The sequence below is a fragment of the Lepidothrix coronata genome, unplaced genomic scaffold, assembly GCF_001604755.1.
Source record: "Lepidothrix coronata isolate B3197 unplaced genomic scaffold, Lepidothrix_coronata-1.0 Scaffold11, whole genome shotgun sequence".
Classification (NCBI taxonomy): Eukaryota; Metazoa; Chordata; class Aves; order Passeriformes; family Pipridae; genus Lepidothrix; species Lepidothrix coronata.
The window spans coordinates 7,718,448-7,732,003 of record NW_016690191.1 but is presented as its reverse complement, the minus strand read 5'-3'; the positions used below and the strand labels follow the sequence as shown (position 1 = coordinate 7,732,003).

Genomic DNA, 13,556 nt, shown 5'->3' with positions numbered 1-13,556 from the left:
AAGTGGTAGTAATTTCTTTCTTTGTAACCCAAGATTGACTTGCTCCTTATCAGGGAGAACCTTAAATTGTTTCAAACAAAAAGCAGAGGTAGTTAGTAGAGCTCTTAGATCAAAAGCTAGCCTAGGTCTGCATGTGGGGGTCAGTTGCCTGCTAGAGGAACTGGTAAGTATTGCCTTCTGCAATAGGATACATTCTGAACAGACTTTAGAATTAAGCTACTGAAAAAGAACAGCCTAAAAAATTACATTGTGAACATTGTTAGTTTCAGATTTTTCCAAGTCCTCCAACTAAAGTTGTCTAAAACCTCAGAGGAGCTTCCTTAAGTAATTAATTCACATAAATTTCTTAATGCTTAATTGCTTGCTAGTCAGTTGTATGCACTGATATTCTACTCCTTGAAATGCGGCTTTGTAGTGTTTTAATTATGGAAATTCTCATTTAATAATGTTGTATCATTTTTTGCTGGATAAACAACAAAAAACCCCCGTTAATATATCATGAAACTCATTGATACTAAACATCTCCCATGGAAGCTCAGCCAACCTGGCACGTGGACTTGCCAACAGCTATAAAAGTGCTGTTTGCGTGGATGATACTGGGTCTGGCATTCAAGAGCTGCAATACTTAGTGTTTCTTGACAGATCACCAGAGAGACTCCAAGGTTTAACTCACCTACCAGCTACTCCTGCTGTCACGTTACACTCACCCCTCTGCTGTGCTCCGAGGCCGAACAGGCCGAGTGTACAAACCAGCTCAGGGCACCGCTGAACTAACTGCAGATCTTTGCAGTCTCCACGCCAGCTCCCTGCTTACTGGTGCTCATTTTCACAGCCCTCCCTACAGTCAGCACAAGGGAACAGTTTGCTTCAACCACGCACTGCCTAAGCAGGTTTAAACAAAGGGACTTTGCACAGGAGGGTCAGACGTGGTCACATAATCTGTCCTGTCACCTCAGTGACAGTGGTGGAATAGTAGTGCTGAATGGGATGAGGTTGCATTACAATATGTTTATGTCAACAGTAATTAACACACATTTTATGTGGCTCATTTGTCACATTAAAGCAGCAAATAATACAGTGACATTTTCTCTAAGGTAGACTAAGAAAAGCTGTAAGTTTGCCTTTCTCTTTCTTACCAACCAAGGTAGTTAAACTGACAAAGATTTAGGAAGAAGCCGCATGGATGATTAAAGGTACAGAACAACCCCCATAAAAGTATGTTAGGACTCTTTGGAAGAAGTCACTTAAAGGAGGAAGTGATAGAGATCCATAAAATAAAGACTGTAATTGATGGAGTGGATAGGAATCAATTGTTCATTGCCCCTCAAATGGTGAGAGCCAGAAGGTATGGAATGAAGCCAGTCAGGGGCATGTTAATAATCAACAAAAGGAGACAGTTCTTCACCTGACAAGTTGTAGAAGTCCTTTGTACTGGATGATCTACATGTTAAAATTGTCAATGAGTTAAAAGGGAGCCTGGACAAATTCATGTATAAGAAATCCACTGTTGGTAACTAAGGGTGCAGAATTCATATTCAGCCTAGAAATAAAAAATAAAGTCCTGGAGAAATACCAGCTGTACTTGGCCTCTGGTTCATACTATGAGCCCGCTTTCAGGTACAAGATACAAGACTAGATGTGGCATTGGTTTGACCTACAAAGGCTGCTTTTATCTTAATATACTTTATATATTTATTCTGACTCAAGTCTTCTAATGAATTTTTTATGCTGACAATCCCTTACTCATGGGCACGCTCTCAGGCACATGGTGGGATTCTGGGGATTGTCCTGTGCAGGGCCAGGAGCAGGACTTGATGATCCTTGGGGGTCCCTTCCAACTCAGGATGTTCTGTGATTATATGCACTGGTTTGTTGGGCTGTTTTTTTCACAGGGGGTGAGATCAAAGGAAGCATCTCCTGATGTTTGAGCTTTTTGAAATACTATTTTAAATGTATCATTTTGCTTGTTTAATAGTGTAGATGACAGCTTAGGACTTACTGTCTCTGTGATAGTTACTGTTCACAAATGATGACCTGGTCTAGTTAGTCCTGTTGGAACAATGTCCTAGAACAATAATAGAGAAATTCAGAGGGCAGTAGCATATGTGGATCTCAGAATAGCTGAGGTAAGGAAATTTTTAATTCGTCTGATTAAATAATTCTTTTTCTAGAGTCATAATGCTACTATTCAAACCCATTTTAACTTGGATTTTAGTATCTTTTTGTTCCACTTTTCATTACCATCATATTATTAATAGGATTTTAAATCCACCCTGCAATGGTTTCCCAGAGACCATATTCTTTAGAGAAATAAGCCACAATACTGGAAATAGGGAGGTTTTTGAATTCTGTTTTCAGCTTTGTGACTGATTCACATGACTTTGAACAAACCATATAAATATCTGTGCTGTCTCTAAATTGAAGATAACAGCAGCCTTATAGGAATGCTTTTAAAGTAAACTATGTGAAACTCTATGAAGACTTAAATTATGATTTACTAGTGTTTTTGAAATACTGCTTTAGGGATGGAAAAGCATGCTAATGAGCCTTGGGTGAGTAGAACTAGTTATGTTTTGTGGTTGGCTCAAAGTGATCTGTCATATGAATCAGAATACGTGGGATGCAAGTGGAGTCTACGTGCAGATGGGTTTATTCTTTCAGTGTATTTCTCGTGATTCTTCACGAGGAGCAAATGCCTGCTTTCACCTTGTTCAGTGAGAAAGCCTGTCCTAGGACTCCTGCAGAACTTCACAGGGACAACATTGTTTATTTTATCTGCATAACAGTTGCACTCTTAAGCCCCCAAGGAGCGTCTGGCCGCCTCTGACCTACCTACCTGCCAGGTGATGCTGTGGTGTAGTCTGGGGTACAATCCCCCTAAATGTGGCCGTGAGAATGCTCTGAGTTACTTCTCTGCAAGAACTGCAGTGCATCCAGAAGGAAGGTGTTGCATGCCTAGGTGTTGCTCAGACATATCTGAGATGTTGCCAAATTGTGCAGTGAAATCTGGGATCTGAGAAGCTCTGTGTTTTAACAGGTCAGGCGTACACTGCAGAGATATAAATAACATTTATACAGATGATTCAAACAGTCCTTGCCCTAAAGAGCTTCTGAGTGTCTAAAGTTGAATGGAAACAAGGCATTGCTCTGAGATAGGCAAAAGTTATTTCCTTTTATTACATAGTTCTCACAGATTTTTTTCCTTAGAGGTATTTTCTTAGAGAAGCCTAAACTCTAAGAACTTGGGTAGTAAAATGTGGTTTTTTTCAGTTTCTAGTAATGAAGTCACACATATTTACAGCATTATCATCTAAGAATCCCAAGTAGCAATTACTAATTACAAAGAGGGGGAAGATACTCCTCATTGTACTGAGGAAATGAAACCATGATGAATTAAAGAGACTTTCTCTGAATCACGAGAAACTAATGTGGAGCTAGAAATTGAGCCCAGACCTCCTGACATTCGGTTCACTGTTTCAGTCGTATGACCATCCTTTTCCAAGTATCAAATATGTACATAAGGCTCTTCAGTTTAGTCTTCACATTACCTTCCAATGAAACTTTGCCCTTTCACTCATTTTAGCAAAAAGTCAAACATTTGCCCATTTGTCTCGATAGTAAGTAGAAACTGCTCTCTATACAGACGATTTCCTCTCCATTCACATGCTTCTCATCCCCGTATTAGAAGGCCAGCCTGTGTCAGCAAGGGCCTGTTTAAATTAGAAACCAAATAATATTTCAGGGATGCCTTGGGCTGTCTTGTGGAGAGGGTTCTTCGCAACCCTTGCCAGTTACTACTTGGTGGTCCTGCCAATCCTCGCTCAGTTTCAAAACAGAAGTTGCTCAAGCTGGAGCAGCGCTGCGAGCCGGGCGTACGCAGCTGGACAGCTGGTGAGCCAGGACGGAGCGAGGCCCGGCTGAACCAGGCACAATTCACCAGTGCAGGGACAGGGGAGTGGCACTGTCCTAATTGTTAACATTCCTCCTCTGCAAGACTTCTGATATTTATTTAATAAGCCCAGGCTCATAAAGTCTAAACAATTTAAGCAATCAAGTGGTAGCTGATGCGTATGTGGAGATAGAGATGCAGCCAGACTAAGTGAAGGGTGAAATGCTTGATTTCTGACTTTGCAAAGCTTTATCTGGCAGTTGCAGATGAAGTAATACCTCAGGCAGCTGTGCCCACGAGTGGAGTATACATTGTGAGTACCCCAGGAGCTGTACTTCAGGCCAGGTTTGCACAGCCACAGCTCCTGTTTAAGTGTCCATGACCTGTCAGCTGGCATGGTCTTCTCGGCCAGTGAGAAATATTGAACTCCTGATATCCTGATATCTCTTGCCAGTGGCAGCAAAAATTAGGGATGTGGTATTGCTGTGTTCTCAGAGGGAGGAACGGCAGGTTCAGCAGAACTGGCTGAAACATGCAGCCATTCCCACAGCCCAGCAACATGTTTGTAAATAGGCATGCCTTCACATGTATAGAGTGAGCACCTAGAGATCTCTACATCTGTGTGTGGAGATTTGGTCTTTTTTGTGGAGCTGTAGTTGAGCATTTTAGCATTAAATGGGAAAAAAAGCATCATTACATTCATTAGCATTTCACTCAGAATCATTTCCAACTTAGAGTGGAGCAGAGACATGGTGATTGGATGTTAAACTTTCATCCATGGGATAAAGAGGTCTGAGGTTCAAATTAGAAATGAGACTTCTTGGAGTGGATGTGGGACAAGGGAGAAAAACTGAATTTTGATGAACCTGGGAGATGGCTTTTTTTTAAAAAAAAAGCGCATCAAAATGCATGATGTTTCTATACTTTCTCAAGAAAAATTTTATCTCCAGAAAGGAAAACACTATCTCTACTTCAGCTCATCTTTAAAATACACAAAGGAAAGGCGGCACAGAAAAGGAGAGCAATTTTAGTGATTGCACTTTCAATGTTCCGTCATTAATGGTCTTTTTCTAGTAAGAAGTCATTTACCATGTTGGATTCAAAGAGATCCACTTTGCATAGTTTTAGAGTAACTTTGTTAATGTTCTTTTGATACTTTCTGCTTATCAGCCCAAGGCTTATTGGCCATTGTGAGCTGAATAAATTGGTTGTTACTGCACTTGCAAACAGTTCAGCCTGATTACATTCATCTAAGCACCAATTTTACAGCTTTGTCTGTGGTGCCATTACAGACCTTGAGCGAGCAGCAGGCAGGCACCCTGCACATACCTCTCTCTCAGCAGGGTGATTTACTGCCTCTGTCTGCTGCCTTTTACAGCTGTGTGCTGGCTAATGTCCCTGTCTTGCTGCTTAGCTTGATTCAGTCCTGTAATGCTACATCCTTAGTGTGGAATCTGAATCTGACTTTGCCAACAGGCTGGAAAACGGCTTTTCTAAAGTTCTTTTCCCATCTTCCCTGTGGTCACCTTGTGCTTAGAAAAACAAACAGGTCAGGTTCATAATAGGTGGACAGGGATACTTGCCTTTTGACCCACTTCTTTTTGACTAGTCTGTGTTCTTTGACCATTCTCCAAGGGTTCTCTTGTGTTTTGTTTTGACTTGGCCTGATAGCTGAAAGCTTAACTGTAAATTATTATTTTTGACAGTTATGACAATGATATTCCACTCTCCCATAGTATCCTCTGACCTGCAAGTATCAGAATGCACAAAGATATGCCCAAAATGTCACAAAAGAATGCACATCACATATAACTATGAATTAGTTCAGATAAGCAATGTAAGCAGAGTACAGTATCTCAAGGAGAAATGACAAGCACCACTGATTAGAATATTTACAGGGAGAAAAGGTTTCTGAGTATTTCTGATTGTGGAGTCAGTGCATTAAAATAGTATAGAGTAACAACTTGGCATTTTTCTGTAAGCTACTGAGTTGCATATGTAGGTGGATTAAACTAAATAACAAAATACTGGCTATTGAGATGGAAGGGTTTGAAGTAAACAAGGAAGGTGGGAGGAAGACAGCTACAAGAGTTAAGCATCTAAAGAAGGATACTCTTAAAAGCATCTGGCTATGGTGGGTCTTGTGGAGACTGAATAGTTGATTCTCTTTTGCTACAGAATAAAAGGGAAAAGGGGCCATGTGGCATCCTGGTTGATACCAGCTTATACCACTTGATGTGTGAGAGACAGTGGTTTCAGAATTCTGTCCTTATTTCCTTTGTTTTCTCACTAGTTCATATGATGTAAACAGAATAAAAGTACCATCCTTAACCCTGGCTGAAGGTTCACATTTTAATATTTTTTCAGGTGGAACTTGCAGAAATTTGCACAAAGAGCGAACGTTACATTGGCACAGAAGGTGGAGGGATGGACCAGTCAATCTCTTTTCTGGCAGAAGAAGGAACTGTATGTGGATATTTGTAATCTAAACTAACACTGTAATAGTGGTTTATGGAAACAAAAAATACCTTCACAGGTGTCTGGCAGAAAGACAAGACGAGAAACTGGCATACCTCAGTAAGCAGTATAAGCACCACTGGTGTACAAATGAAATGGGAATTAAATGTATAAATTTGTGTACAATTGAGTACGACAAGTTTGAATAAGATGGGGAAAATGAGAAATGGCAAGGAGGAAGGAAAAGATGTAGGAGAAGATGTACTCTAGAAGAGCACCAGGTTCCACATTATTTGGCTAATTCATCACTGAACTCAGAATGTTTCCCATATAATGAAGTCTGAATGGTCGGCATGCCTTGTATTCAGTGAAAATGGGATAATTATTACAAAAATGCTTTCTTGAAAATTCTCATAACCAAACAGTTCTAGGATGTTTTGCCAGGTTCAGTTGCAAAGACAATGGAGACTTTTTTTCACTAGTTTTGCTAATTCCAGACAATTCTGTGGCTGGATTCTGAGGTAGAAGGCATTTAGCTGTTTTAAACGTGGTGACAGAAGGTGGACTAGCTATGATAAACAGGACCTGCCAAGTTATGCCTGAGTGCTTGCAGTGGAATCTGCAGTGGAGTTCATCCCTGTCCAGAAAATGCACAGGACTGTGACTGTTTCAACCTCAAACCTGTCAAAGCACTTTTATTGAAATTGATGGAGCCTTTCACAAAAACTTTTACTTTCCTTATGATTGTGGTATTATATCTCTACAGCTTTTGTTCCTTAGTGCCATATCTTGCATGAGCTTACACAGAACAAAACTATTTCCTAGAATTACACCAAACATTTAATGCCATCATGAGACACATGTGTTTTCAGTGTCACATCACCTGCACTTGCTCTGCACCTTCCCTACATTTTTATACTGTTAGCAGTAAAAACACAGCTACATGAATGATGATGTATTGTTGGCATGCACACAGATGATCATGTAAGTGGAAGATTTTCTAATATACAGAGGTGGTGATCAAAAAGACAAAGAAAATGTTAGAAAAGATTAGAAAAGAAATTGTGAACAAACCAGAAAATATCCTTGCTTCAGTTTACTTGCAGCTGAATGCAGTTCTGGCCTCCCATCTTAAAAAAATATACTAGAATGAGAAAAGTACAGTAAAGGACACTGAGGTTGATCAAAGCTATTATTTTATATGAGCACTGACTGAATAATTTAAAGCTTTTCAGCTTGGAAAACAAGAAGCTTAGAGGGGTGATACTTTGAAGCTTTGTAAAACCCCTAAATGAGTAAAGAGAAGGTAAATGGAGAATTCAATGCAATGCTTTTCATAACTGAAGAACTAATAGAAACACAATGACATTAGCAAGCAGCTTGTTAAAAACAAACAAGGAAGTTTGGGGTTTTTTTTCCAAAACATTCATTGTTAAATTGAGAAATACCGTACATTGTGGAAGGCAGAAGTTTTAAAAGGGTTCAAAAAAGACCTTCTTGGATACACTATTAGAGTATTAGCCTATTTGTAGCTATTAAACATAATAGTTGGATGTTTCTTCCAGTGTAAGAATAACCACTGTAATCTTTGCTTATGGGAAGCTAGCAAAATATATCCCCAAAAAAGATTGTTTTGTGTATATCCTATTTTTTATTCCCCCTAAACAGCCATTTATGGCTACTGTTGGAATCAGGACACTAGACCAGCTTAGGGGTACATTCTGATCTAATGCAGCAGTTCTTAAAGGGTATATTTAAATGTAAGCAAGTCTGTCTGTCTTGATAGTGACTCTGTGGTGTGGTCCAGAATCTCAATGGCAGGGAGTAACACACATGCTGTACATAATGTACAAGCAGATTTGTCATTGTTTATTTAGCACTCGAGCTGCTCAAGGAACTCTCTGGGGGTGAACAATGCCAAAGCCAGTAAGACGTCCCTGCTTGCAGAGTTACAGTCTATTCTAAGAAGCCAAAGCAGGGCACATGATTTACAACTTATCCCAATGAAAAACCAGATGTGAATTTAATCTCTTGATTACATTACATCTTGAATTATTTAATTAATGGATGCCTAGCTTGTTCCATGAAAAGGTCACAAATGCTGGGAACATCTTACGCAGCCTATGTAAGCATCTGTGAGGCAAGGCAGTCTCTTATGTCAGAAAGGAGTCAGTAACTACATTTTTATACGTAGTTTTAACTTCTCTGATTGTCCATATGTGCCATGATCAGTGTCTCCAGTGAGCCCTAAAATGTTGGTACTATCCTGTACCTCAGTGAACTAATCTTGATGTAGTGGAAAATCAGAAGACTGAGGGGGAGATGGACATTGATGAAGGGGCAGGGAATGCAAAGCCCCTTGTTTTAGTAGCAGGCACATTAGCTTCAGCCAGGCCTGCTACTTTTCTGTAGATCAAAGAAAAACTGTTGTCTTAAACAGGCAAGAAAAATAGGTTGGGTGGGGTTCTGTGAAATGCTGAAAAAACCCAAAGACTTAATGGAAACATTTTAAAATCCAGCTACAGGGAAAGGTTTGAAATGTATGTGTAACTTGACCAATGAGGTTAAACCTCTTTTCTCACTGTTTCATGTCAGCTTTCTTTCCTTAACTGTCTCTGGATTTTCAAGAGAAAAAACATGCAAATTTGCATTTGATTTATAGAACTAAGTGCTCTGTTAGCTAGTAGTAAATTAAAACTAACCATTCATTTTTCTTTCAATAGGCCAAGTTGATAGAGTTCAATCCACTGAGGGCAACTGATGTTAGACTTCCAAGTGGAGCAGCGTTTGTTATTGCAAACAGTTGTGTTGAAATGAATAAAGCAGCAACTTCTCATTACAATATTAGGGTAATGGAGTGTCGGCTGGCTACAAAGGTAAGGCATGGCTTATGTCAAACTCTAATGAAACCTTCATCTAAATATGTGCTTTTTTCCACTGCTGACCAGTTGTGTCTTTAACACCTGGTTAGGTGCTACTTTAAGTATAATTTTTCTTTCCAGAACCAGACACCTCCATCTGCAGGAGCAGAACTCCTGCTGAGCTTAATGGAAGTCCAAGGATTGTGTCCTTATATAGAAGATTATGTGATTTAGTTCTATTAAATTTATTTTGTATTATATTTCAGTGGAGGAAATAAGTCTATTTTTCAGAAAAAAATATTCTCACTTAATAAGATAGACTGTTTCTAATTAAAGTTGCCTAATGACAAATAATGGAAAGCAATCAGTATGGTCACATGTTTATATGTATATATGGCAACAGCAGTGTATTTTCTAGGATTTAGAGAACATCAAAGCTACTAGTTGGAGGCCTGGAAGTAATACTGGAAATGCTGAATAGCAGCATGTATGTCAGTGTAAAGTTAAAAAAAAGGCTTGAATCAAACCCCAACATTTACATTGTACTGCCAGTTTACAGCTTGACATTATCTCTAAAATGTATGGAAATTGCATAGAAAAAAATCTAAATTCTGCTTCAATTCTGGATTTTGTACGTTCAGGAATATGTAGATGTAGGGCATAATTTGAGTTTTTATGGGAAGACAGTGCATTTTTCTTTGATTAGAGTAAATGAGGAGTAAGCATAAAGATTCACTGGAGTTATTCCCAGCATAGAGTCCTGTGTGAAAGAACAGAATTTGGGTGACAAAGTCTAGAAGAAAGTTTTGAAAACCAGCATGGAATTCCTTGCCACAAAACATTTGGCCAATATCTGATGAATATTCAGCAGTACTTTGAACATCTGTTGGCATCATGATTCTATAAAACAGTAATTTCTTTTATGTTTTAGTTAGTGCTAAAAAAATAGTAGAAGACATGATCAGATACTGACAAAATGTATTATAAAATAATGTGTTGAGATATTTTTCGAGGAGGGAAGCTAAACCTCAGATGACTTTTTCAATGGGCTATAAACTCAAGTATAAAAAAAATAGCTGCGTTTCACTTGTATATAAGATGAGGTAAAACTAATAGCACCAATGACCATAGTTAAAGCTGTTGTCACTGAAGTTAATAAAAAGATTCTTATGCCACTGAGAAAACAAATATAAGGACCTGCCTATATGATAGTTCTGGTATAACTGATAGACTTCTAATTTAGGATAGCTACTTCACTAAATATGTGTTTTTTAGGAAGAGCTTCTTTTGGAAATTTGTTTTTTTGCATAAGAAATAGAGAGCCTTCACAGATTATCTATTCTAAAAGGCAAAGTGCAACAATGAGTGCATTAAGCTGTAAGAGCTTTTGAAGTATTGTTCCATATACCAGATTCTGTGACCTGAATCACAGCTTTCTAAAGTGCTTTAAATTATTAGTCCCGTGCAGTAAACTAAAAAGGTAGTAAGGAAAGATCTTTTTTTTTAACATTCCTGTCAGCTATGATGCAATCTCTAAAAAGGTACTTTTAGCAGATGCTTGATTGTAAGGAGACTAACAACATACACCTGTCTGTTTTTAAACATATGCTACCCAGATGGAAAGTTGAACACACTATAAAAACACGTTGAGCCAGGAAAAGAGTGTCTTTAGGAAGAGGTCACAGTGGGGTGAAGGAGGGCAGGTATGTAAGTGGAAACAGGGAAGTCTTTTAAGCACCATTAAGCTAATGGAACTATGAAATAACATGCTGGGCCTTAGAATAATGCTTTAAAAGAAATTCTCATTGTAAGTGCCTTAGGATAGGCTTTTTTCCCCCTTTCTGCTTTAGGTAATTCTAGAATTTCATACTGCTTGCAGAAAGCTCTATGTAAGTAAAGATGCCAACACAATATATTCCTTTTGGCATTAATGTAAAACATTTTGATATCAGTCTGTCCTACACCAAGTGAACTCTTGATCATCCTCCCCAAATTATCTTTCTTAGATTCTGTTCCTTTTCTTTCCCTTCTGGAGAGTCATTCTTGTTCTCAGTTCTTTTTTTCATCCCTTTCTCTATTCTTGTAGCAGCCTCTGAGTGCTTTCTTGCACTCTGTGTGTTTAAAGACACTTAAATTCTGCAGAGCACTCACAATTCCAAAGAGAATTACCTTGTACCTCATCCTTCGGAAGCCTCACCCGGTGGGTGCTGCAGGAGCGCTGGTGAGCGCCGCGCTCTGCCCCGCTCGCTGTGTGTGGTTCCCTCCACTGTCAGCTGGAGCCTGTGCCAAGAATGTCTGCAACTGGAATGCCATAGAGTTCACCAACTAGTGTTTGTTAAATGTGGAAAGATGCTCGGATGGCATTGTAGAAATGTAATGTGTAAGAAAGTGATGTTGCTACAGAAGTATTTCTGGACTTACTCCTAGTCAGACTTTCTTTTATTTATATTTGTCCCATCGTTTACCAAGTATGTTTTCCTCTCAGTTACTTACAGTGCTCCAGTGTGCCTGTTGAACAATAAAGGACAATAAAGCCCACAGATGCTATATCCTGGCAGTTAAGAGCCAGCTGCATGATGTTCACATATTTAATCCATCTAGTCAGAGATCATGAAGAAAATATCCAACTGTGGAAGCAGTATTGGGATTACTTTTGTACATTAAAGAGATGGGATTCTTTTTCTCCTTTTCTGTTCTGTGTCCATTACAATGTGAGCTGCTGCAGCTAGACTGTTTTCAAAAACCATTTCGTTTGCCCATAACATTTTTCCCAGTGCTGTTAGAATAGAAGCTTTGCTGGAATCAGGACAGACCTTTCCAGCAAAGCTGTGCCCAATGGCCCAACAGGGTCGGTTTCCATTTGGAACATTTGACCTGTAAAACCCCAGCCTAGTTGGCTCACCTGAAATACAGCATCTCCCTTGAAGTACAGAAATGGGAACAGATGTGACAATGCATGTGGTATATTTCTGCAGGGGATTATTTATTCAAAAAGGAAGTAGGAAAATTTTCGTTGCCTTATAGAACATTATTGTTTATAAATTCCTAGTTCTGTTTAACTTCTGGTAGTAAAGTCTAGGGGATGCTGAATATTAGGATTAAAGCACAAGGAAAAACATTTCCATTCATTTAGCACCTTGGAGCAGATCTAAAAACATGACACAAAGGTGCACCACCATACAAAATATTTAAGTAAAATGAAGCAATAATTGTTATTCTAACTTACCAGTAAGTAAGCTAAAATAAAGTTACATAAAGGCTCTGGAGTTCTAGGTACTTAGGGCCTTTGAAAAAGAGACCAGAAGTGACTTAATCACTCTTTTACAAGAAAATTTCTCTCCCTGATTTCTGCATTAGCCACTAAACAAGTACTGCTTCTTTCCCTACCATTGAACAGAGAAAATTATGTTTAAATGGCGACAGTTATATGATTAGGATTTTGATTGGATTTTGTTTGTTCTGCTCTGCTGAGCCTCACATAAATCTCAGCAAGTCACTAGATGGCACCAAAAGTAGTTAATTTTTAGATACTGTAATAAAGCAAAACTGGAGGAGCCTCTGCAAAGGCACTGTTGAAGAAGAGCAAGAATCTACGCCAGATAGTTGGGCAGTAGATCTTCTGCCTAAATTTCATGCTGTAACTTTGCACAGAACAAAGCAAATACATTTCAGACGTGTATGTAAATCCCATGACTTTTTTTAACCAGGAAGTTAAGTGGCTTTGCTGAATCAAGACACAAATGATTTCAAACAAATCTCACTCAAAACCAGCGCTTATTGAAAAGACTAACAAAACACACTGGGTGAAATCTTGGCCCCGTTGATGAGAGGTTTGAACCTTGAAAAAGGATTTCACTCTCTGATCTTGCTGCACTGGTTTAAAGCTTTTGCAAACATACAGCCTGATCTGGCATACTTGGAAATTTTAATCTCAGTTTAAATGGTGCAGAACTGGAGATGAGCCATGTGCTTATGAACACAGCAAAACGACAGTGGTGTGTCCCTGCTAATCTGTGTCTCGCTTTGCAGCAATCTGTTGAAATTAAAGCTGATATGTCAGTAGGATCCCAGAGCGACCACTTAATATTCTTCCATAATTCATAACATCAAAAATATTTCCCCTTGTGAGGAAAGCTGCTTTGCTCAACCATTTTCATTAGGCACGTGAGAGCATCAACACATACAACAACTTTCCAGGGAAAAGCCTGTTTGGCATATTGCCTTTCAGAATTCTGGTGTTGAAGTAACTACTGTCAATTGCCAAAACATCACAAAGATCCACAGAGCACGATATCATTGCCAGCAATGAGGAAAGCAGATGCATCTATAACTAATTAACCTCACAGCAA

General features: G+C 39.0%; 1 protein-coding gene across 5 annotated transcripts in view; it reads left to right on the top strand.

The window, feature by feature from the left end:
* Nucleotides 1–13,556, top strand: part of GALK2 (galactokinase 2) — a 46,644-nt gene that overhangs the window by 17,117 nt on the left and 15,971 nt on the right. For 4 of the 5 annotated variants that reach the window (XM_017805218.1, XM_017805222.1, XM_017805221.1 and 1 more), the window contains 2 exons: nucleotides 6,257–6,355; nucleotides 9,070–9,222. In XM_017805218.1, coding sequence (XP_017660707.1) covers nucleotides 6,257–6,355; nucleotides 9,070–9,222 — 252 coding nt within the window. The remainder of the gene's footprint in view (nucleotides 1–6,256; nucleotides 6,356–9,069; nucleotides 9,223–13,556) is intronic. The other variant, XM_017805220.1, reaches the window with a different exon arrangement.